The sequence below is a fragment of the Salvia splendens genome, unplaced genomic scaffold (assembly GCF_004379255.2).
Source record: "Salvia splendens isolate huo1 unplaced genomic scaffold, SspV2 ctg339, whole genome shotgun sequence".
NCBI classification, from domain to species: Eukaryota; Viridiplantae; Streptophyta; class Magnoliopsida; order Lamiales; family Lamiaceae; genus Salvia; species Salvia splendens.
This window is the reverse complement of record NW_024598981.1, coordinates 1-22,196: the sequence shown is the minus strand read 5'-3', so window position 1 is coordinate 22,196 and position 22,196 is coordinate 1. Positions and strand designations below refer to the sequence as shown.

The following is a 22,196-nucleotide window of genomic DNA, read 5'->3' as shown; positions in this document are numbered from 1 at the left end:
TTTATGCTTGTGTACCATGTAACTTTTCTAGCTTTTTAGTCCTTTAGGTTAATTGGAAAAGAGTGAACTACGCAAATGGTCTTTGAACTATGCATTTTACACGCAAATGGTACCTAAACTTTAAAAATACCGTGGATAGTCCATGAACTAAGGTGTAATCACATTTATGGTACTTTTTTCACTATTCATCACAATTTTACACCCAAAATGCGTTCAAGGCATGAAGGACATTTTTGGACTATCATATCTAGGCACTGGATTTGATATTTTCTTTATCTCTCTTTTCTAGTACTGAATATGATATTTTCTTAAAGTTTGAGTACCTAAAATGATATTATTCACTTCACTTTTTTAATCACTTTAAGTCAGATATTTTTCTTCCTTTTTCTCTAAAACTTTTAGGAAGTAAAAAATTAAAAAAAATAATATGAAAATCTTAAATATATTAACTATAAAAGTTAAAATTATAAATTTAATTACTAAAATAATTTGTAGCAAAATTTAATTTTGATTATGACTTGATTATTTTTTTAATATTTAAACTTAATTTTTTTAAAAATTAAATTAAATTTTAAATTTTAATTTTTAACTAATTCTAATTTTTAATATTTAATATTAAAAAAATAATCGAATCAGGATCAAAATTAAATTTATCTACAAGTTTTTTGATAATTAAAATTATAATTTTAATTTTTATAATCAATACATTTAAGAATTTCATACACTTTTTTATTTTTATTTTTACTTTCTAAAAGTGTTAGAGAAAGAGAGAGAAAGAAGATCCGACATAAAGTGATTGAAAAAGTGAAGTGAATAATATATTATTTAAGGCACTCAAACTATAAAAAGTAATCATATTTAGTAATAGAGAAAGAGATAAAGAAAATATCAAATCTAGTACCTAGATATGAAAGTCCATAAATGCCCTTCATGCCTTGGGGGCATTTTTAGGTCAAAATTATGATGAATAGTGAAAAAGTATAAAAAATGTAATTATACCTTACTTCATGGACTACCCATAATATTTTTAAAGTTTAGATACCATTTCTGCACAAAACGCATAGTTTAAAGACCATTTACATAGTTCAGTCGTTGGAAAAATATGGTCCCCAACTCTCAACTTAAAGACCATTTACATAGTTCACGTTGGAAAAATATGGTCCCCAACTCTCAACTTACCTTTGCGTGCATGTAACATGTTGGCCTATTTTTAGTAACTGTAATCGAGAATCATTTTAATTGCTTAGTTCAAATTTAAATGTTTACTCATTGCATGTAACATTTCATATTTAGTCACCTTATTCATGCTCTCTATGTTTTTCCAGTCTATCTGATTTGTCTTAGTAGATTTATATGTTTCTTCGTCAAAGTTAAGTACTCCTACGTTATAATTAAGTTGGTACAAAAATTTTGGACATGAAGATTAAGAAATTGTGTTGAATAGATTATACTCCCTCCGTTCCCAAAGAATATGCACTTTAGGGACGACAAGAGTTTTAATGCAAAATGGTAAAATAAGAGAGATGTAGAGAGAAAAGGTAATTAAAGTATTGATAGTGGAGAATGAGTCACACCTTATTAGAGAGAAAATACTTTCCAAAATTAGAAAGTACATATTCTTATGGGACGGATGTAGTATGAAAGTAAAATAAAATAGGAAAGAGAAAAAAGTAGGAGATATAAAGAGAGAGTAAAGTAAATGATGAAATAAAGTAAATGTGATTGAATGTTTTGTTTTTTGTCAAAAAGAGAAATGACTCAACTTTATTGGGACGTCCCAAAAAGGAATACGACTCAACTTAGTTGAGACGGATGAAGTAGTTAATTTTAACTCACTCAAAAGAGTGTGGCAGCAGCCAAACCTCTTTCAAAATGCCCTTACACATGCTTATAACTCTCCATCCTTTTGGGATTCAATTCTTACTTCTCTGTGCTAATTAGTAGCTTATGGGTTATGGTTTTGAAATATGCTTGGATTACGTGTCCAACGACTGGTGGATAGGTCTAGATAGTCTACTTGATCAGTTCATGTATTTATCATGCTCATGCACAAACGTGGATAGGTTTAGTGAGTCTACTTGATCAGTATGCGATATTTACATGCACATGCACACGTTTCGAAGCAAGTAATGTAATCATGAAAATATCCTACTTCATCCTTTCCATAAGTAGTAGTCGTTTTTTCAATTTAGATGTTCCATAATAGTAGAGTCCTTTCTTATTTTAACAAAAAATAGTAATGCATTTTCTCACTCTTACTTTTCCATGTCTCTTACTTTATTCTATCTACTTTCTCCTCTCTACTATACTTTATTATCTTTTTGTTTTGTATATTACACACTTTTTTCTTAATCTCTGTGCCGAAAAGAAATACCTCCACTAATATGAAAAAAAAGTATCAATTTTAGACTTATAAGTATAACATAAACATGCATCTTAGTGATATCATATAAGGCTTTCACCCTACTATGAAAATTAGAATGATAATATTATCCTTATGAATTTGGTGTATAGGTATTGAATATATCGCCGAAATGGATTAGAAAGTCGCAATAAATTATCAGAATTTTGTGATAGTGTACTAGTTACTGATTGAGGGAAGTCGCAATAAATTATCAGAATTACCCTTTCAAAAATATTACTAGTATGAGTTTGCAATTGCATTGTGATAAAAGTAACATACTTACTAAATTAAAAATAAACCTAAATAAAATAGTTATAGTCATATTCGAGTTTCCTTGAAAAGAATAGCTTAGAAAACTTGTTGGTACGAATTAGATATTTAATGCGTAGTACTAAAATTCTTCACAAAATCAATGTTTTCGATATGTACACAAAACCAACGAATTAATTCTCCTCAAATAAAAAAGAAAAGAATCCCATTTTTTTATAAAAGGAAACAAAATCAAGTCTGACACACAAACTTAAAACCTCCAATAAACCCTTGATATTCCATAAACAATTGTTGATTGAAAAACTCACAATCCCATGCTCAATGGCGGCCAGAAACAGAAAGCTTCTCCTTCATCAAAAAGTTGAGGTACATTTGTTCGTCGCAATTCTCGTGTCTGGTTTTTAGTAGATACAGTTTTTTTTCTTTTTACCCGATCATTACAACTCTCAGTATTTTGATTCTTCCCCAATTTTAACTGTTGTTTTGTAATTTTATTGAATTATTGAGGCGTTATTTCGTTATTGTGAAGTTTTGTACTTCTTAAATTTTTCCTGCATTGTGTTATCTGTGGGAAAATCACGTCTTTGTGCTGTTCTTTGCATGTGAGTTTTTCTAAATGGATTTGATGTTTTCATTATTTTTGGTGTTCATGGACATGCAAAATTTTGTATTGGTAAATATTTTGTGCTGCAAATTTCATGAATTTATCTTGAATTTTTATGAGTTTTATACATGAAAATTGTTACTCAGCCTCAATTTATGTGATAAATGAGGTATGAAGGTCAAATTATGGGAATTTTGGTTTGATGATAATCTTTTTGCTCCTCTTTATTCATTTTGCCAAAAACATTTGCTTAGTATTGAGGAACCTTGATTAGGTGAGGAGCTTTGAGGATGGGGGTTTTGGTTCGTGGCATCCTGGTAAGGTGATCGGCTGCAAGGAATTGGTTCGTGTAGTGGAGTATGATCACCTTTTGTGTGTTGATGGCCCTGCTAAGCTGGTTGAAGAAGTAAAAGTGACCCCTGCAATTGATGGGTTTCTTGATGAAGAGATTCAGAGACCTGGTGAGTATAGGGGCTTGATTAGGCCTTGTCCAGAAACACCGACTTTGGGTCTTGTGGGGGCACGGACTCTGCAATATGGAGCATGTGTTGACTTGTTTCATGGCGACGCCTGGTGGGAAGGTGTGGTGTTTGACAACAAAGAAGGGTGTGAGAGAAGAAGAATTTTCTTTCCTGACTTGGGTGATGAAGTCGAGGGCAAGGTTGATGATCTGCGTTTTAGTAAGGATTGGGATGAGGTCACAGAGAAATGGAGACTTCGTGGGAACTGGTTGTTTCTTGAATTATTAGAGGAATATGAGCAAGAGTACCCTCGCCTTGTCTCTGTGCAGCAAATCTGGTATGAGGTGAGGACGAAGGATGACTTTAAAAACCTTGGGGAGTGGACTTCCTCTAAACGGGATGTATGGAAACAATTATTGTCTCAGGTGCTCTATGACAATATAAAGCATGCTGTTGAGAATCTCTTTATGAACTTGCCCTGTAAATCTGCGAAAAAACAAGGACAAACATCATTGAAATTTCTGGAAAAAGATTTTGAATCTATTCTAAAATCCGAAGAACCTTTTCGTAGTTCTCTTGCAGCTACTGCACCCTTTGAAGATCTCCAGTCTAATGATGAAGGAATTCCGCAAACTGATGTAAATCTTGGAAGCAATAATCAGGTTCAGATTGAGGACGATCAAGTTCGCGTCTCAGTTAGCCCCACGGACGAACAAGTTTTGTCTCCTGATCCAGATGCAGATTCTGGGAATGGTTCAAGTAGTTATGATGAATCTCATAGTTTGAAATTGAGACAAGGGAGACGTAAAAGTTCAACCAAGATCAGAAGACTTAACTGGCAGTCTGCTGTACCTCAATTGATTCCGGGGCCTCAGCAATGCCCTGATGCAATTGATTCCTATAAGGAGTATTTGTCTGGAAAAGGTACTGCTCCAAAAGGTACTGCTCCTAATGGGCTCTCATTAGATGTTAGCAAACATCTACTGTATCTGGGCTGGAAAATTGAGTTTAGACGTACATGTATGGGAAATTCGAATAGGAAATGCTATATTTCCCCCAATGGGAAAACTTTTCATTCACTTCCTGAGGTTTTCAAGAAGTTCCACAGTGACTTTGAGTTGGAACCCACATCGCACGTTACTATGCACCCAAACTACAAAATTGCAAGCTACATGAGTTCATATGAAGAAACACCCTCACCTCCTGGGAAATCCCAAGCTTCCAGAAACTTGTTCAAATTGCCGTGCATTACTGATGAGAAGTTTGAAATAGAATCTAAATATTGTCCCAAAGCAGTGCGGGATTATTGCTCATTAGCTTCAAAGTCTGCAGAAGGCAAATTGAAAGGCATGGAAGCAAGGAAACACTTGTCTGCACTTGGATGGTCTTTTTATCACCACAATAAAGGACCATACGGCTGGGAAATACGTTATAGGTCACCTACTGGAAAAATGTTTTACTCTCTTCTTTCAGCCTGTAGATGGTGTGTAAAAGCTGGTGCACTTACTTCCACTGACCCCTCTCGTGCCATGGGAAGAGTCATAAATAGAGATTTCATCAACAATTATGATGGCGATTTATCGACAAGTAAATCACATCTTCCGCGAATGGCGGATGATTCCACTGTAAGTACGCAGTTAAATGACATGCCAATGTCTGAGGGGTTTGTTCGGTCAATCAAATGTGAAGCTCATAAAACCAGAATGTCGAGGAAGAAGAGGAGAAAGCTCGAATCAGATTGTCTTGAAGTTTCACTTGCATCACCCAAGAGAGGAAGGAAATCTAATGCATCAATGAGTCTGAGAGGAGATTTAAATGCTGATTCTTTAACCCCAGTGAGGCAATCTAGTAAAAGGGTAAGCGAGGAGGCTGCTTCTTCCTCTCATCAGACACCTCGAACTATCTTGTCTTGGTTGATTGACAATAATGTGGTTTTACCAAGAGCAAAAGTTCACTACTGCAGTAGCAAAAATGGTCCTCGAATTGCAGAAGGACGAATATCTCGCGAAGGGATCAAATGTAGTTGCTGCGGGGGAATTTTCACACTTAGTAACTTTGAAGCACATGTTGGCAGTTCTGATCGTAGACCTTCCGCAAATATATATTTGGAGGATGGTATGTCTTTGCTTGAGTGCCAGTTGCAACTGAAACTACGTTATATCAGTCGAAATTCAAGGTTAGAACGTCAACCGAAGGCTGCCCAACATCATAGAAAAAGTGACGACATATGTTCTGTCTGTCACTACGGAGGTGATTTACTTTTGTGTGACCTGTGTCCATCCTCGTTTCATACTCAGTGCGTTGGTTTAAAGGTATTCCCGCATTCATAATTCATCCGCCTGTTATATTTCTTAGCACTTGATTGTTCATTTCTTCTGAAAATAGGGGTATCACCATCGAGTTAATTCTTTTAGGCTGTGTTGGTGTCATATAGATCTGTTCTATTTTTCACCGTTAGCTCTGACAGGAGGTTCCGGAGGGTGATTGGTTCTGCCCGTCCTGCTGTTGTCAGATTTGCAACAAGAGCAGATCTGATTCAGGAAATAAACTAGCCAAAGACACTTCGTTTTTGACCTGTTGTCAGTGTGAGCGACGATGTAAGTAGCCTATATAAGTCAATATCTACTCGTAAAAAAAAACTAAAAATTAGATTCTCGAGTATATCATCCTCTAATCATTGACAACTTCGTGTAGATCACGCTGAATGCCTCACAAATGAAGGAGATACACAATGTCGTTCAAAAGGTGACTTGTTCTGCCAAGATACATGTCGACAGGTACTGTTACCTGTTTTCCTTTTATAGAGCTCTGTTTGCATATTGTGGTATTTTTTTAAAGTTGAAGATGGCTTGAATTCTAAAATCACACGGGCTTTGTTTAAATATAACTGTTCTGTTGCAGATATTTGATGGTCTGAACGGGATTCTGGGGAAAAAGATTCCTGTGGGAACTGAAAATATGACTTGGACTTTAGTGAAGTACATGGAATCAAATATTTCTAAGAATGTTGCAACATATGATGATGAGAGTTCGGTGGAGAATTACAGCAAGCTTAATGTGGCCCTCAGCGTGATGCATGAATGTTTTGAACCTGTCAAAGAGCCTAGGACCAGGAGGGATCTAATGGAAGACATTATCTTTAATCGAAGGTATGCTAGTCTCGTCTCCCCATTGCTACTTATGCATATTCTCTAGACTCTATTGCTATGCGATTTGGCAATATTTGTCAACTTTTGCGTATCCTTGTAATCCTTGTTCGTCTTGCCCATTCATACATCTAGCAAATCTGATGGATAGTAGTGGACTATAGATTTACTCCCTCCGTTTTTCAAAATAGGAACTTTTGAAACGGCACGTATTTATTTGCAAAATTGGTAAAGTAAGAGAGAGGAAGAGAAAAGGTAGTAGAATTAGTGGTAGTGGATTGTGGGGTCCATTTCCTAAAATGGAAAATTTCTACTTTTAAGAAATGGACCAAAAAGGAAAAAAAATTCTATTTTTAAGAACACAGGGAGTATAATTTAATGGAATATTATCCCCATGTACCTTGACTATAATTTTAGATCCTTATTTATTTATTTATTTATTATATGAAGAACGTAAGCATTATATAAGTGGTACTAATATTTTATTTTATTCAGGATATAAGGAATATAACACAATATAAGTGGTACTAATATTTTCAGTTGCGGGTTAGATATATATGTGGTACTAATATTTTGATTTACAGGTCAGATCTCAACCGTTTGAACTTTCAAGGATTTTATACAGTAATATTGGAAAAGAATGACGAATTGATCTCAGCCGCTTCCGTGAGGTATTTGATGCTTCACATTCTTATTTCAAACTCTTGTATATTGTTATGTTGAAGTAACTCAAATTCCATGCCTACTGATTCCAGGATATATGGCAAAACAGTTGCAGAAGTCCCTCTGGTCGCCACACGGTTTCAATATCGTCGACTTGGGATGTGTAGAATTCTGATGAATGAACTTGAGAAGGTGTTCTGCTCCTACATTTTAGAACTCCATTGTTTTGCTTCATTTCCCTCGTACCTGCATAATGAGTCGTGTTGTAATCATTGTCTTCAAATGATTATATGGAGAAATGGGTTGGGTCTCTCACCTTATGTCCATGCCTTCAAAATCTTATCCCAGCCCATAAACTTGCTCTGGATGGCATCAAGCTGCCTATTCATTATACAGTTCTTCTTTCATGCAAAGCCGACTTCCCAAGATAGATATGACTTGCAGTTGTAACTGTTGAAGTGTCTGTTGGTGCTGTGTTATTTTGGCTTATTTGGTGTATTTGGCTTTTGCAGCAACTCGCACAATTGGGAGTCGAGAGGCTTCTTTTGCCTGCTGTTCCTAGTGTTTTGAACACTTGGATCTCTTCATTTGGGTTCTCCATGATGGATGAATCAGAGAGATTAAATTTTCTGGTCTATACTTTCCTCGACTTCCAGGGTACGATATTTTGCCAGAAAATGTTGAAGAGTGATCTACCTGCAGGTAAATGAATTGCCGCAAACTTTTTTTTGATCGAAGGGCCATTTCTTAACAAAAGGAGATGTAACCTCCTTTAAAACCTGTCTGCAGAAAACCAAACAACTGGTTGTGACCATGTAGATAACAATGCCGACATTGGGGTTGGTGGAATCAGCCCTGTATCTGAAGTTCTGGAAGGGAAACAAGTAGTGGAGACTGACATCATGGAGCAGGAATCGGCATGGTAACACTATATACTCACCTCTATGCTATGATATATCAAGAATGTTCCGATTGTTCCTTGAATATATCTCATCTCGATGTTTGATTCAAGCTACAGACTTTTGTTTCTCATTTTTTCCTTTTGATCTCAGCAACAAAACAATGGCCTACAATGGCAATGCCGGTTGCTCCTCTGCTGAAAAAGCCATTGCGGTACTTTATCATTAAACGGATTCAAGTTCAATAATTTACTTATTTTCAATGAAATTTTCACTGTTACGCTATGTGTACAGGTGGTGAATCAACCAACTGCCCTGGACTACTCGTCTCTCCAACCCGCCCTTGGTTATCCTCTACTAGCCACGAGCAATGGGAGACAATCTGGAAGCACCAAGGTCATCTTAAAATACTACAAGCGAAAGAAGATATCCGCTTGCTGAGGGTGGTAGTCTCCTTATTAACATATCAGACCTTCCTGTAGTACTATCAAGCTACTCATGAACCTCTCAACTTTGGAAGTGAGCTGGAAGGAAGATGACGTAACTGAAAATACACCGACATGGCCCATGATCGTCTTTTTGTACAGATTACGCTACTAGCTAATCACATCTAACATTCTGCTGAGTTTTCAATGTCTCCAGCAGAGTTTTTGAAACTATCCCTGGGTGCTTTTGCATTATTATATATATCATTCACAGTTTTCTCTTGTTTTCGACTAATGTTTTTGCTCCTTTTATCCTCAGGTTCCTCTTTGTATTTATCATTCCAGCAGCTAAGGATATATTATGGTATGTGAAGTTCATTTGTTTCTGGGAAGTTAAAAAATGAATCCACATTGTTGCTTGATTTTAGCATTGTGAAAGTTTAAGATTGCAAGATTACAGATATCAATAAAGTCTATACTCAATCTTCGCTTGATAATATTAATTTTAGGGTTTATTACAATGACAATGCTTGAAATTTGATGCCTCTAAATTGATCATTTTTGAATTGTAGCATTTTTCTGATGGATTGGAGATTATCTATTTTGAAAAGGGTTCTTAACTAACCTAACCTCACGCATTGTTCATACTGTATATTAACGCCCCTGAAAATTTGGAAATTTGAAGTTATCTTGATTAAATAAAGTGTTTGTACTTTGTTTTGAATTAGTACTAAAGTAGTAATTTATTTAAGTTTGGAAATTTGTGAATTAGTATTGGAAAATAAGAGTTTTTGAAGTCTTTGTTACTTCGATAGTTAAAAGTTGAATTAGTACAATACTATTTTTTATTTGTGATTAAATGTATTTTTGCTGCCTAAGGTTGATTGTTAATAATATATTGTTCTGTTCACATATTTTTATGTTTAGCATACAATATCTTGTGTCTTATATGTATAGTAGCTTAAAATCAACCATACAGAACTTGTGTAGCTTAAAATAATATTCTATAGAGCCTGCATGGTATATCCTTTGTTTAGCTTTCTCTTTTAGTCATTCATTCATGGTCATTAATATCAAGTTGGTTTAGCATTCTTTGGTAGTTGATGATTGTGACAAGAAAAGGGCCTTGATTCGAATGTCATTGAGTGATAATGTGATATACATTTGGGATATAGTTGATTATTAGTTGTTATGTATTGTGAAAAAAAGACAGCTTGTTCATAAGAAAAAGCAAGATGTAAGTGTTGAGGTATTTGATGTAAATCAAATTTGCATATTCTTCCCATTGGTTTTATTCATTTTCTTTGTATTATTGTTGAGGCTCATTTTTAGTGTTAGCTTGGTCTTTTAGGACCCACAGTGGGCATTATGAGTTTGTTGTTATGCCATTTGAATTGACCAATGCACTTTCTATGTTTCAAGGATTGATGAATGAGGTTTTCACACCCTATTTGAGAAAATTTATGCTGGTTTTCTTTGATGATATACTAATCTTTGGCATTTGGAGTCAGTTTTTAGAAAAATCAGGGAATTCTTACTTTTTGCTAAGCACTACAAGTGTTCATTTGGGTTGCCACGAGTGGAATATCTAAGCCACACAATCTCTAAAGTTGGTGTTTCAACAAATCAAATGAAAATTCAGGCCATGCTGAAATGGCCAATACCATCAGATGTATTTCAGCTTAGAGGATTTCTTGGAGTATTAAATTTTGGGGTAATCAGAAAGCCCTTAATTGATCTTTTAAGAAAATATAGCCTTTCTTAGAGCAGTCAGCCTCTCAAGATGATCTCTAAATGCTCTTATAACCATCAATGTCTTCATCTTTGAAAGAGTTTCGTGTAGGTACCTTGCACACCTCAATCAGAGTCCAGTAGAGAAAGTTAGTCGTTTTACGAAAGTTGCGCAATGCAGATAAACTTCAAGAATTCAAATCCTATTAGATATCAGTCTTTTCCACATCTATAAAACAGGGTCCCCTGGTTCATAATTCTCATCTTTTATTCTACCTTTCATTCTATCATCTTTTTTCTCTGCTTGTATATTTCTCCTACGCTGCCAGACGGAGAACCCTAGAGAATCACTAAAGGATTGAAGGCAGTCTTTATCTCATCCAACTGAATATTTGTCCACCATGGTATTTGTATTTAGATTTTTTATATCAAGCCATGTGTTGGCTAATATTTTGGACTACTCCTAATTTGTAGAAGGAATTGTTTTGAACTTTATTTCTCCAGACGATGATTTCCTATTTCTCGAGTTCAATACGTATCTATGGTGCTTGTTTATATCTGAAGGGTGGATCAAAGGTGTTTACCTTCTTTAGAAATTAATATGTAGCCTATTGCGCTACCTGCAGGGATGAAAGGTCACTGAGTAGGGACTTTGAAACGTATTTAGCTTATCTTAGTCGTACAATTCTCTTACCAAGTGTTCAGCTGCGGTGAGCGTAAAATAAATACGATCCTTAATTGCTAAGATTGTATTATGAACGAGTTCTGGTGAAATAGATTGAAACAATTCCGAATCAAGTTAGTAGTAGATCTTATCCCTTTGCTTTTGTTTTGATTTTGTTTATATCCTCATCTTATCTCAGTTTTACCGCTTTTTAGTCTCCTTTCTAGCACCTTTTCACCCGAACCGCCTTCTTGTGGGTTTGACCGCGAAGTACTATTTTTGACAATATTCTCTTGCAGTTTAGAAGTATTTTAGGACATTTATTGTTTTTTTTTTGTGATTATTTGCGCTTATACTTTAGACCAAAAAATTCATAATAACACTTTATGAAGTAATTTGTATGGCCATTGTACTGTTTCAGTGGACCTTTATCCACATATTGAGGCCACATGGAGATCGGATGCTAAATTGGCTGCTATCATTGAAGAACTGAAACAGAATCACTAAGTCTAAATTTACTTGGCTTGGTAATCAACTTCTTAGAAAAGAAAGGTTGGTAATTGGGAATGATGAAGGCATGAGAAGACAAATTATTAAGGCTTTCCACTGTTCAAGTAAAGGAGGATATTCTGGGGTTCTAGCTACTTACAAGAGGTTGTACTCACTTTTTTATTGGACTAAGATGGAGAAATCACCAGAGAGTGTGATGTTTGTCGGAGGAATAGATACGATCACAGTGTATGTATGAGGGTTAGCCCTTACCTATACACGAGGGAGCTTGGTCACAGGTGAGTCAAGACTTAATTGAAGAAATGCCATTGTCTTATGGGATATTGATAAGGCTCATTTCTTGCATTGACTTTTGGGTGTTTTCACATACTTTTGGGGAGATAATGCATGAAATTTGAGTTTAAGTTGCAGTTGCTACTGGATCAGTTAAATGGTGCAACTTGACCAAGCAGAATGAAAACGAGGCAAATTGAATTGAAAATGCAGAAAAGCTGAAGAATCCAAACTCACTAACTGAGAGATGTGCAGCTCCAGTCACTGTTGGCTGAGCCAACAGATTATACAAGCTATTTCTCCTTTTAGCTTCCATGATCACTCTTGAATCCTTTGTGACTGTTAACATTCCATCACCTGAATCAAATTTATATCCCTTTGATTCCAGCATTCCAATGGATATCAGATTTCTTTGATCTTGGGTATAAACTTGACTTCTGCCGGTATCTTGATGCTTCATTTCTTATTTTCATGTGTATTTCTCCAATCCTTTTGACCTCACAAGTCTGATCATTGCCCAGGGATAAGGCTCATTTCATGCATTGCTGTTGAGTGATTTTACATGCTTTTGGGGGAGATAATGCACAAATCGTGAGTTTAAGTGTGCAGGATGGCTGTTGGATCAGTTAGACAGTGCAAACTAGCCAAGCAGATGCAGATGAAGCAAAATGGAGTGAAAATGCAGAAAAGTCGTTCAACTGATTAAGAGGAGTTATAATAAGGAGCGGGCATAGCAAGTACTGGGGGATAAAAGAGAGAATTCGAAAATACCCTTTGCTGTAAGGGTACAAATGTCAAATCATGGAGGATATACCCTAGGGATTGGAGTCGTGATATATAAAGGAATCAACATTGAAGGTAAATGGGGGACATAGCTGAAAGTTTCTTCATTTGAAAACCTTTTTCCTCACTCCACACTCCAGATATGCTCTCTGCCTCCTAGCTCGGAGGGGGGAGCAACGTAATTCCTGCTGCTTTAACGTCTCAGTTGTTGTACAACCCCTCTTCGGAGTGAAGATACAATCGTTTATTCTGTTTTGCATCACTGTAGGTTTATTTCTCAAGTGTTTTAGTGTTTTACACATCCTAGTTTGAGAAACTCTTCCGTATTTGCAGTTTAGTTAGGAACTCGTTGTTTCGAAGTTCGATTTTGTCCTATTCAAGATTATGGAAGTTTTTGTTGGATTTTGTGATGTCTAGTTTTATTTCTGTTTTTGTTGGGTGCTTGGCGTTATAGTTAGTTGTTTGATTTGTAAATCCACTCTATCAGCGTTTGATTTAGTAGATCTAGTTCACTCTGTGTTGGAATGCATGATTGAGGCTCATTTATTGTTTCATGCGTTGTCTAGTTAGTCAGTTGGCGTAGATCCAGTAGCTTCCAGCTTTAATTTCGAGTTTACGTTTGGTATGAAGCATGCTCTGTTTTTCTTAAGGTTCGTTCATCAATGGTGTCTCAAATGCTCTGTTTCGCTTAGTTACTTGAAGATGATGAAGTAGGAAATCAGTTAGGAGATTAGATTTGAAAATATGTTTTATGCTTTGTCCTTGCTACTTTTTCAATTTTCTGCCCATTTAGCTAGCTAGGTAATATAGTCCCCATTTACTTTTTTCACCTTTCTGTCTATTTTAGGAAGTTTACAGTATGATCTGTTAGCTATGGGTGCTTTAGCTACTTTAGTTCAGATTTAAATGTTTGTTCACCATTTCATGCTTATGTCGTTTATTCATGCTTCCGTACATTTCCAATCTAATTGATCAGTCTAGGTAGAATCCCATGTTCATCTTTCAATTCAAGTATACAATTCTTACCCACTCAAGTTGCGTGGCAACAACCAAACCTCTCAGAATGTCCCTCACACATACTTTCACACATCCATCCTAGTGGGATTCGATCCTTACTTGTTCTAAATTTTAGTATCTTGTGGGTTAAGGTTTTGAAGTAGACTTGGATTGCATGTCCGATGACATGTGGAATATGTCTAGCTGGTCTACTTAATCACTCTACGATATTATTTTAGCACGCGCATCAGAGCAATCGTGACCTTTCACCTAGCATCACTTATCCCTGAGAATTCCCTAAATTCTAGAACCAAGATCTGTGAGAGCAGATGTGAAAACTGCACTCAGAGTCCATTATCCATGATTATTCAATAGCAGCTCCACCATGTATATTCAAGGGTTCGAGTGTCTATCTACTTCCTGAGCCAGATCAGTCGTCTCTCCACCACTATTTTTCTCTTGCTCATGCTTTCTTTTCCAAGCAAAGTATGCCTTCTTAAGATGGCCAGACTTCTTGCAATAATGACAGCTTCTAGTCTCTTTTCCACCCTCAACTTTCTCTTTCTCCTGCTTCTTTGGAACTTCTTCTTGGATCCCTTCTTCTCATTATTCTTGAGATATAGACTCTCAACTACTGGAGCTGGTTGCTTCATTGTAGATCTCTGGGAATCCTTGAGTTTCAAGGCTGAATGGACTTGTTCATGGCAGATCTTAGACTCTCTTCCATGAAGCATTACATCTTTGAAATGCTCATGGCTTTAGGAAGAGAATTCAATAGCATCAATGCCCTCTCTTCATCTTTGATATGTTCATCTATGTTTTCAAGATCATTGATGCATTTTTCCAAACTTTCAAGATGCTCAGTTATACCTCTTGCATCTGAGATCTTGAAAGTCAGCAGCTTCTGCTTTAAATGTAGCTGATTTGCAAGAGACTTTGTCATGTACAATTAGGGGTGGCAAATCATGCGTGTTGTATCGTATCGTATCGACACGACACGATAACAACAAACACGAACACGACCCGTTAAGAAAACTCCAAACACGAATACGAACACGACCCGCTACCCCTCAGACACGAACACGACACGAACTATTTCAGGTCAACACGAACACGATAACAACACATATATGACAAGACACAATAACAACACTATAATAATACGAAAAATGAAAAATCTATTTTTTATGCTAATACTAAGTGCTCCATTAGACTAAACCTAACTTAATTTTTTTAAAAATATTATAATATATTAATATTATTTCTTAACGTGTAACACGAACACGACACGAAATTTTCGTACAATGACTCCAGCTTCATCCACACAACCAATGTATCCTCTTTGGAAACCTTCCTGAGCACTCTATCAATGAGATTAAGAATCAAAGTGCTATATGTTGAGTATTACATGTCTCGCAGCCTTTCCCTCTCTTTCTCATCGGCCTCGGGCTTCTTGCCATCACTCTCATTGCCATTCAAAATTTCCCATAGACCTTGCTGCATCAAGATCGCCTTCATCTTGAGTCTCCACTGCCCAAAATTTCGGCAAGTGAATTTCTCCACTTCATAGTTCGTTGTAGACATCTTCTCGATTGTTGTAAAAACTGATCTTGTGTGTGCTCGTTCCCACATACGGAACCACTTTTCTCGCACACAATAGAAACAAGAACTAAAATACACCAGCAATTACGTGGTTCGGTGAGAAACCACCTACGTCCAAGAAGAAGAAAACAGAGCTTTATTAAACAAGATTGCAAGACTCTTCTCTCACTATTGAAACACTCTCAACTTCCACTAAGCTTGGGCTAACTATCAATCTATGAGAGAATGTGAATCAATGTGTGTGTTGATTAGTAACCACTGCAACAACCCCGTGTGTTTCCACACTTATATATGAGACTACAATAATGAATCTACTCTTACTTCGCAGCTGGAGCGATTATAGCTGATTCCCTCTAACAACTAGTTTGTTGAGGAAACCCTTTGAGTCATTAATTGTCTTTCTCCATTTGAGCCAGCTCGCCTTCCTTTCTTTAAGTCATGATTCGACCCTTAGCATGTATTGCATGGTCACACTTCACAATTTTGGAGTGGGAGATTGAGTTTGCTTAAAACTACAGCCATATAGGCAGAACACCTTAGAGGGATCATCAGTTCCATAAGTTAGGGCCACACTACTTTGGTCCATTTGGCATTGTTGACAAATTTGGGGAGGTTTCTTATGAGATGCTGCTAGCTGAGTGCAAACTAAATCCTATCTTCTAGGTGTCTTAACTAAATAAGGGGTTGAGATCTTATCTACATATAAGTAGCCAATGATCACTTGGGAATGCAACCACAATGGAGTCAATTAAAGTCTTTAACTAGGTATATCAAAATGGATATTGGGTATTGGATACCCGATATTCTAAACCCGAAAAATTCGAGTAATTGGATATCCGAAACCTGATTTTTCGGGTATCAAATCGGGATCGGGTAGTGAGAATTTTGGATGATCGGATATCAGGTTACACGATACCCAATCGGGTATACCCGAATTATCCGATTTGTTTTTTTTAAAATTAATAAATTATGTTTTTATTATAATTAAATATAATACTCCCTCCGTCCCGTGCTACTCGCACGTTTGCTTTTCGGCTCGTCACAAAGTCCTTACACTATTTATAATTTAAGTTATAATTAATGCATTTAATTAATATGTTAGTTTAAGTTAAGAGCTCTTTTATTAAGTGATGTCTCATTACACCTAAAATTCTTTTTTAATTACACAAAAAAATCAATCCCAAATTTACGGCCTAAAATGAAAAGTGCGAGTAGCATGGGACGGAGGGAGTATAATTTAATTTCTCAATTACATCTGGATGGATGAAAGATGTTAATATGTCAATTTCTTATTGTGGATGGATGAAGATGTAATTTAATTTAATTTAATTTCTTATTTTGGATGGATGAAAGATGAAAAATGTAATTTAATTTCTTAATTACATGTGGATGGATGAAAGATGTTAGTATATAATTTAATTTCTTAACTAAAGATGTTAATACGTAATTTAATTTATTAATGTAATTTATTTTCTTATTGTGGATGGATGAAAGATGCTAATATGTTACTATAACTTATGGATTTTGTATTTCTCAAAGTTTGTAGTTATTTTTCTCTTAAATTCGAACTACTACAAGAATTTTGTATGTCTAAAAATTTATAGTTATTTCTCTTGAATACTACTTCAACTTTGTATTAAATTTGAACTAAATAATATTAAATAAATTATAAAACTTTGTAGTTAATTTTTAAAAAAATTAAAATTACCATCGGGACTGGATACCTGAGTCGATATCCGGGTACCCAATTTGATAGGCCTATCTTTAACCGTAGGGTGGTGAAGCAGGGAAATAGACCACTCAGATACTCATTCAATTGTCTAATTCATTTGAGGAAGATGCAACGTGGGAGTGCTTGTATGATGTCACAACACGATTTTCAGACTTCCAACTTTGAGGTCAATATTGTTTTGGGAAGAAGCATATATAACAAAGCCATGCAAGTAAGGTGACATCTAGATTCGGTTAAAGGAATAACAATTTTGATTGAGAATAATATTATTCGGTTAATCGAAATACTCACTTCGTCCCTGAAATTTTATCACATTTTTTCATTTCCATCCATCCCACAAAATTCTTCATATTTCACTTTATACATTTTTTGTAATGGACCCCACATTCCACTAACTTATTCACACTCCACATTTTATTATAAAACTAATACTTTAAAATAGAACCAACATCCTACCAACTTTTTCAATTCATTTTCCATTACATTTCTTAAAACCCGTGCCCGGTCAAACTGTGACAATATTTGGGGGACGGGGGAGTAATAGTTAGCGAGTGTGAACATGCTAACAATTTGGATTTTTGGTTGTATTGTAGTTAGGGATGTCAATCGAGTCGGCCCATCGGGTTTCGGGCCAACCCTACTCGGGTTGCGGATCAATCGGTTACGGGCTAACCAGATTGTGATTTCTTTCGAGTTATAAAAGTTCAACCTAACCCTAAAAGCTCGGGTTTCGGGCTAGCCCAGCAGGTTAATCATGTTTCTACCGATAAGATTAAGATGCGAACAATCCAATGAATCATGACAAAAATTAGTTATATTTATAAAATATATAAAATATTTAATTATGATAAATTTCAGATATATGCTTAAATTCAATCATAAACATGATCAAATACTATATTTGAGATATTTTATGAAATTTTAATGCATGTTTTAGAAATTTAAAATTTTTTTAGTGAGTTTAATTTATTTAACAATTATAATACTAATAAAAATTAATATATAATTTGTATATTTAATATAAGAGTAATGATCTAGGGAACCACTACTTAAATGCATAACTAGAGAACACGAATTTAGTTCACTATAAGAGCGATTTAGTTGACTATAGGAAGGAGTGAACCAAAATGCCTTTACAGTGAACTAAATCATTCACGAAGTAAATATTTCACTATAATGGTGTTTTGGTTCACTCCTTCCTGTAGTGAACTAAATCACTCTTATAGTGAATTAAATCGTCCATATAGTGAACTAGATCATTTTGATCTAATGAGAGATTTGTTCTCTAGTTATACCCTTAATATTAGTTATACTTTGATCATCTCCCTTTAATATAAAATTGAAAGTTATTTTTTTAGTTATTTATATCATAAAATTAGTCAATGAAGTGTCGAATTAGGAGTAAAAAAAAAATAATAGAAATTTTATCGGGTTTCAAGTCTGGCCCTAATGAATTGCGAGTTAATCGGTGCGAGCTTATCGGGTTTTAATTTTATCGGGCTAGAAATTTCCAGCCCTAACCCTGTAAATTTACGGGCTACACTGTCATCCCTAATTGTAGTAATAGTTTAAATATAGATTGAGCCATTTATATTGTGGAATATGATATATCAATTCTAGTAAATATTCTCTTCTTTTTGAAGCTCTTCTTCTAGGAGTAGTAGTACATAACAGTTTGGTTGAATCTTTCTTCACCCAGTTCACCCTTCGCGTCGATTGTGGGTGCTTTTAATGGGCGTCGTCTCTTCTTTTTCATTGTATGAGTTTGTAAAGTTTTGGTATAAGACCCGAGCCTATTTTTTTCTATGCTTACTTCTGTGTTCTTGTACGATTGGAGATATTTTGCCAATTTTGGTTTATTCTCCTCAATTTAGCCAGTAATTCATGTTTCCTGTTTTGGTTCGAGAAAACACAATATCATTTTTGCATACTCCATATAATTTGTAAAATACCATTTTGACTAATAGACAAAAAATAACCATCTCATTTCTACATTGTGTTGCCATACAAGATTATATTGTTACACTACGGCTCAAAAGTATATTAATCATATTTTATGCTACAGAATACCTGCACAATCCCGGGAATAAAAAACGTAAATTCCAAATCTAAGTAAGTCCAACCCAAGATTTTATGGTTCATTAATTAATCATTTAATAATACATGTCATTTCATTTACACATATCAGATTTCTCTATTTAGTAATCCAATACAACATCCACAAATACTACAGAGTTAAAAGTGTGAATAAATAGATTTCACTGAAAATATCCCAACCATAATATAGGATTAGTATTCCAAAAGCTCTCCAACTCAAACCCGATTAAACCATACCCGACCCGATATCACTCGGGGCGAGTGGCGTACCTCTCAACCTTTGGAACATAGATTGATCCCCACCATCGCCTCGCCGAGTCCGCAGCTGAACTCCATCACCACCGCCGGATCGCTGTAGTGCGTGACCGCCTGCACCATCGCCCTTGCCCTCCGCACCGGGTCGCCGCCTTGAACAAGCAAATCTACCTTATCGTTCTATCTTTATTCTCTCTTCATTTCTCAACTTTTTTATTTTCTACTTTATTTATTCTTAACTTACTTAATATAATTTTTCTTAAATCGTGTGTTCAAAAATGTTTCCACTACCGCGAAACGAGGGAGGGAGTACAAATAGGACATGAAAGTCCTTAATTAGTCATCAAGGTACCTCATAATAAAATTAAAGGACACCTCTAGGTGAAAGTCCAATGGCATCATGAAGAGGAAAGTCCAAAACCCAAGCTTTTGTTCTTCCTTAAAATCCATAATTTCCAACAATTTCTTGATACATTAGGTTTTTTTTCCCTAATAAGCTGGATACCAAACTTCAAACAAACAAAGTTTTCTACTTGATGCCATCTTTATAGTTTGAAAAGTTCAAGTCAAAAAAGTAATTCTTGATAGATATAATTATATAAATCATTGATTCCTACTACTTGGGAAATAATCGACTCCGCCGAGCTATTCTCCATGCATGTTGTGTTGCCATCATTTAGCCATCCACTATCTATAATCCCAAATTAATGAATTATTCTATACATATTTAACTCATAAAAATGATCTTTCAATTTGTCATGCGAATCGCGATCACTCCCTTTCCCAGTTAATGATGAGACTGCAGCAAAAAAATTATTCCATATGTAAAAAAAAAAAAAAAAATAATTATTCCAAATGTTTCATCCTTTTGCCAACAATTCTGATTTTAATTGAGCGAAGCTTGTTTCCAATAATATTACTCTCTTCGTCCCGCTTAAGATGATACGTTTTCTTTTTTAGTTTGTGTCAACAAAGATGACACATTTCCTTTTTTTGGAAACTTTTCTCTCCAATTAATACATCCAACAACTTTTTTTTCACTCTTATTAAATATTCATCTTTCTTTCTCTCTCTATTTTAATACTTTCACTCACCTTTCCTAAAATCTCGTGCCGGCCAAGGAATGTGTCATCTTAATCGGGACGGATGGAGTAAATTAACTTACATAATACTCCTATCTTTATTTTGTTTTGATAGACTTTTAACTGAAGTAGTACATTCTATTAGGCCGTTATCCCATAAAAATATTTGTATTTAATTTATAGATCAGCCCAAACTTAAATATTGTTTATAGTATTATTTTGCTCTTATAAGTTTCACTCGATCAAAAAAAATTAATGTTTTTTAGAAGAATAACAATGTTAAATAAAAAATTGTTCGTCGTTGCAATAACATCCTCATAATAAATTATGACAAAAGGTTACTTATTACATAAGGAAGTATATCAAACAACATTCCGTTGTAGTCTAGTTGGTTAGGATACTCGGCTCTCACCCGAGAGACCCGGGTTCAAGTCCCGGCAACGGAATTCTATTTTTAAAAAACAAACATAGATCAAAAATAATTAAAATTTGCATTTTAGAAATCATTATGAAATTTGTTACGAAAATATAAAAAAAATCACTAAAACTAGTGATGGAACAATTTCAAGGTTTAATTATTACATTTTTTTGTTTTCTTTTCGTTATAAAAATATGGACTTATATAAATTAATTAAATAGGATTACTATTATAAATAAAATAATAAGTTATGAATAGATATTACCACGACTCTAATCGATTACAGTACATTATAGCCATTCTTATATCGGCCGAGCTTTCATATATATGCATGCAGTAAACAGCCTGGCCCGCCACAATTTTCAGAGTGCTGATAAATATTAACAGAATCTAATTCTAATAATAACAATATAACAGAAACAACTTATTAGAGCATCCACTATAGTATAGCCCCGGAGGGGGTGATCTCGGGGCGGCTTATAGTGGGAGCGACGTCCGCCCCGAAGCGGACGAAAAAAAGGGGGCGGACAGACGAGCGGCGTTTTTGTGTGCGAGGACGCGCCGGTCGCCCCCTTCGATTTTTTTTTCCAAAATTAACCCATAAATACCACTTTTCCACCATCCATTTACATCATTTTCACACACTCTCAATTCATTCACTATCTACAATTTCACTCTCTAAAAATGCACGGTGGAGACGACGAATCACCCGGCTAGCACGAATCGGGATATGGCGGCAATCCTTCCCAGCCGTCAGGATATGACGGCTATTCTTCTCAGCCGTCGGGATATGACGGCTAGCTATCCTTCTCAGCAGTCAGGATATGGCAGATATTCTTCTCAGCCGTCGGGATATGGCGGCTCTCAGTCCAGCCATGGAGTTGGAGTCAATCTCCCCCGCCGTGGGCATCGAGTCCAACTCCTCCTCCATCTCAGCCGTGGAGGTCTTCTCCCACGCCCCAACCTTTGCAGAGGAATCTGAGCCGCTCGGCATTTGGAGATTACAGACCCAACCTCGACGCCCTTAACCATCCACGTCCGGAGACCCCTTTCCAATCTAGTCACTCTCCTTTCACTCAAGCAGATCAAGACGCACTGGATACGATGATGAGTCTGCTCAGTTCCGGCGTACCGGATACTCCCGCTGCGACGAGACTCAGGGGGTCCGAAGGGGCTGGCTC

General features: G+C 35.7%; 1 protein-coding gene and 1 non-coding gene across 2 annotated transcripts; both read left to right on the top strand.

Annotated features, from left to right (window-relative positions):
- The first annotated feature begins 2,885 nt into the window (after positions 1-2,885).
- Positions 2,886-12,457, top strand: LOC121789791. The gene is made up of 12 exons (XM_042188158.1): positions 2,886-3,040; positions 3,553-6,051; positions 6,207-6,336; positions 6,434-6,516; positions 6,641-6,888; positions 7,470-7,556; positions 7,641-7,740; positions 8,061-8,250; positions 8,338-8,470; positions 8,601-8,661; positions 8,742-9,236; positions 11,689-12,457. The coding sequence occupies exons 1-11, from the start codon at positions 2,996-2,998 to the stop codon at positions 8,886-8,888; spliced, it is 3,723 nt and encodes a 1,240-aa protein (XP_042044092.1). The 5' UTR covers positions 2,886-2,995; the 3' UTR covers positions 8,889-9,236; positions 11,689-12,457.
- An 8,513-nt stretch (positions 12,458-20,970) lies between these two features.
- Positions 20,971-21,043, top strand: TRNAE-CUC. The gene has a single exon. It is a non-coding gene; the product is annotated as a tRNA-Glu (tRNA).
- The last annotated feature ends 1,153 nt before the right edge of the window (positions 21,044-22,196 follow it).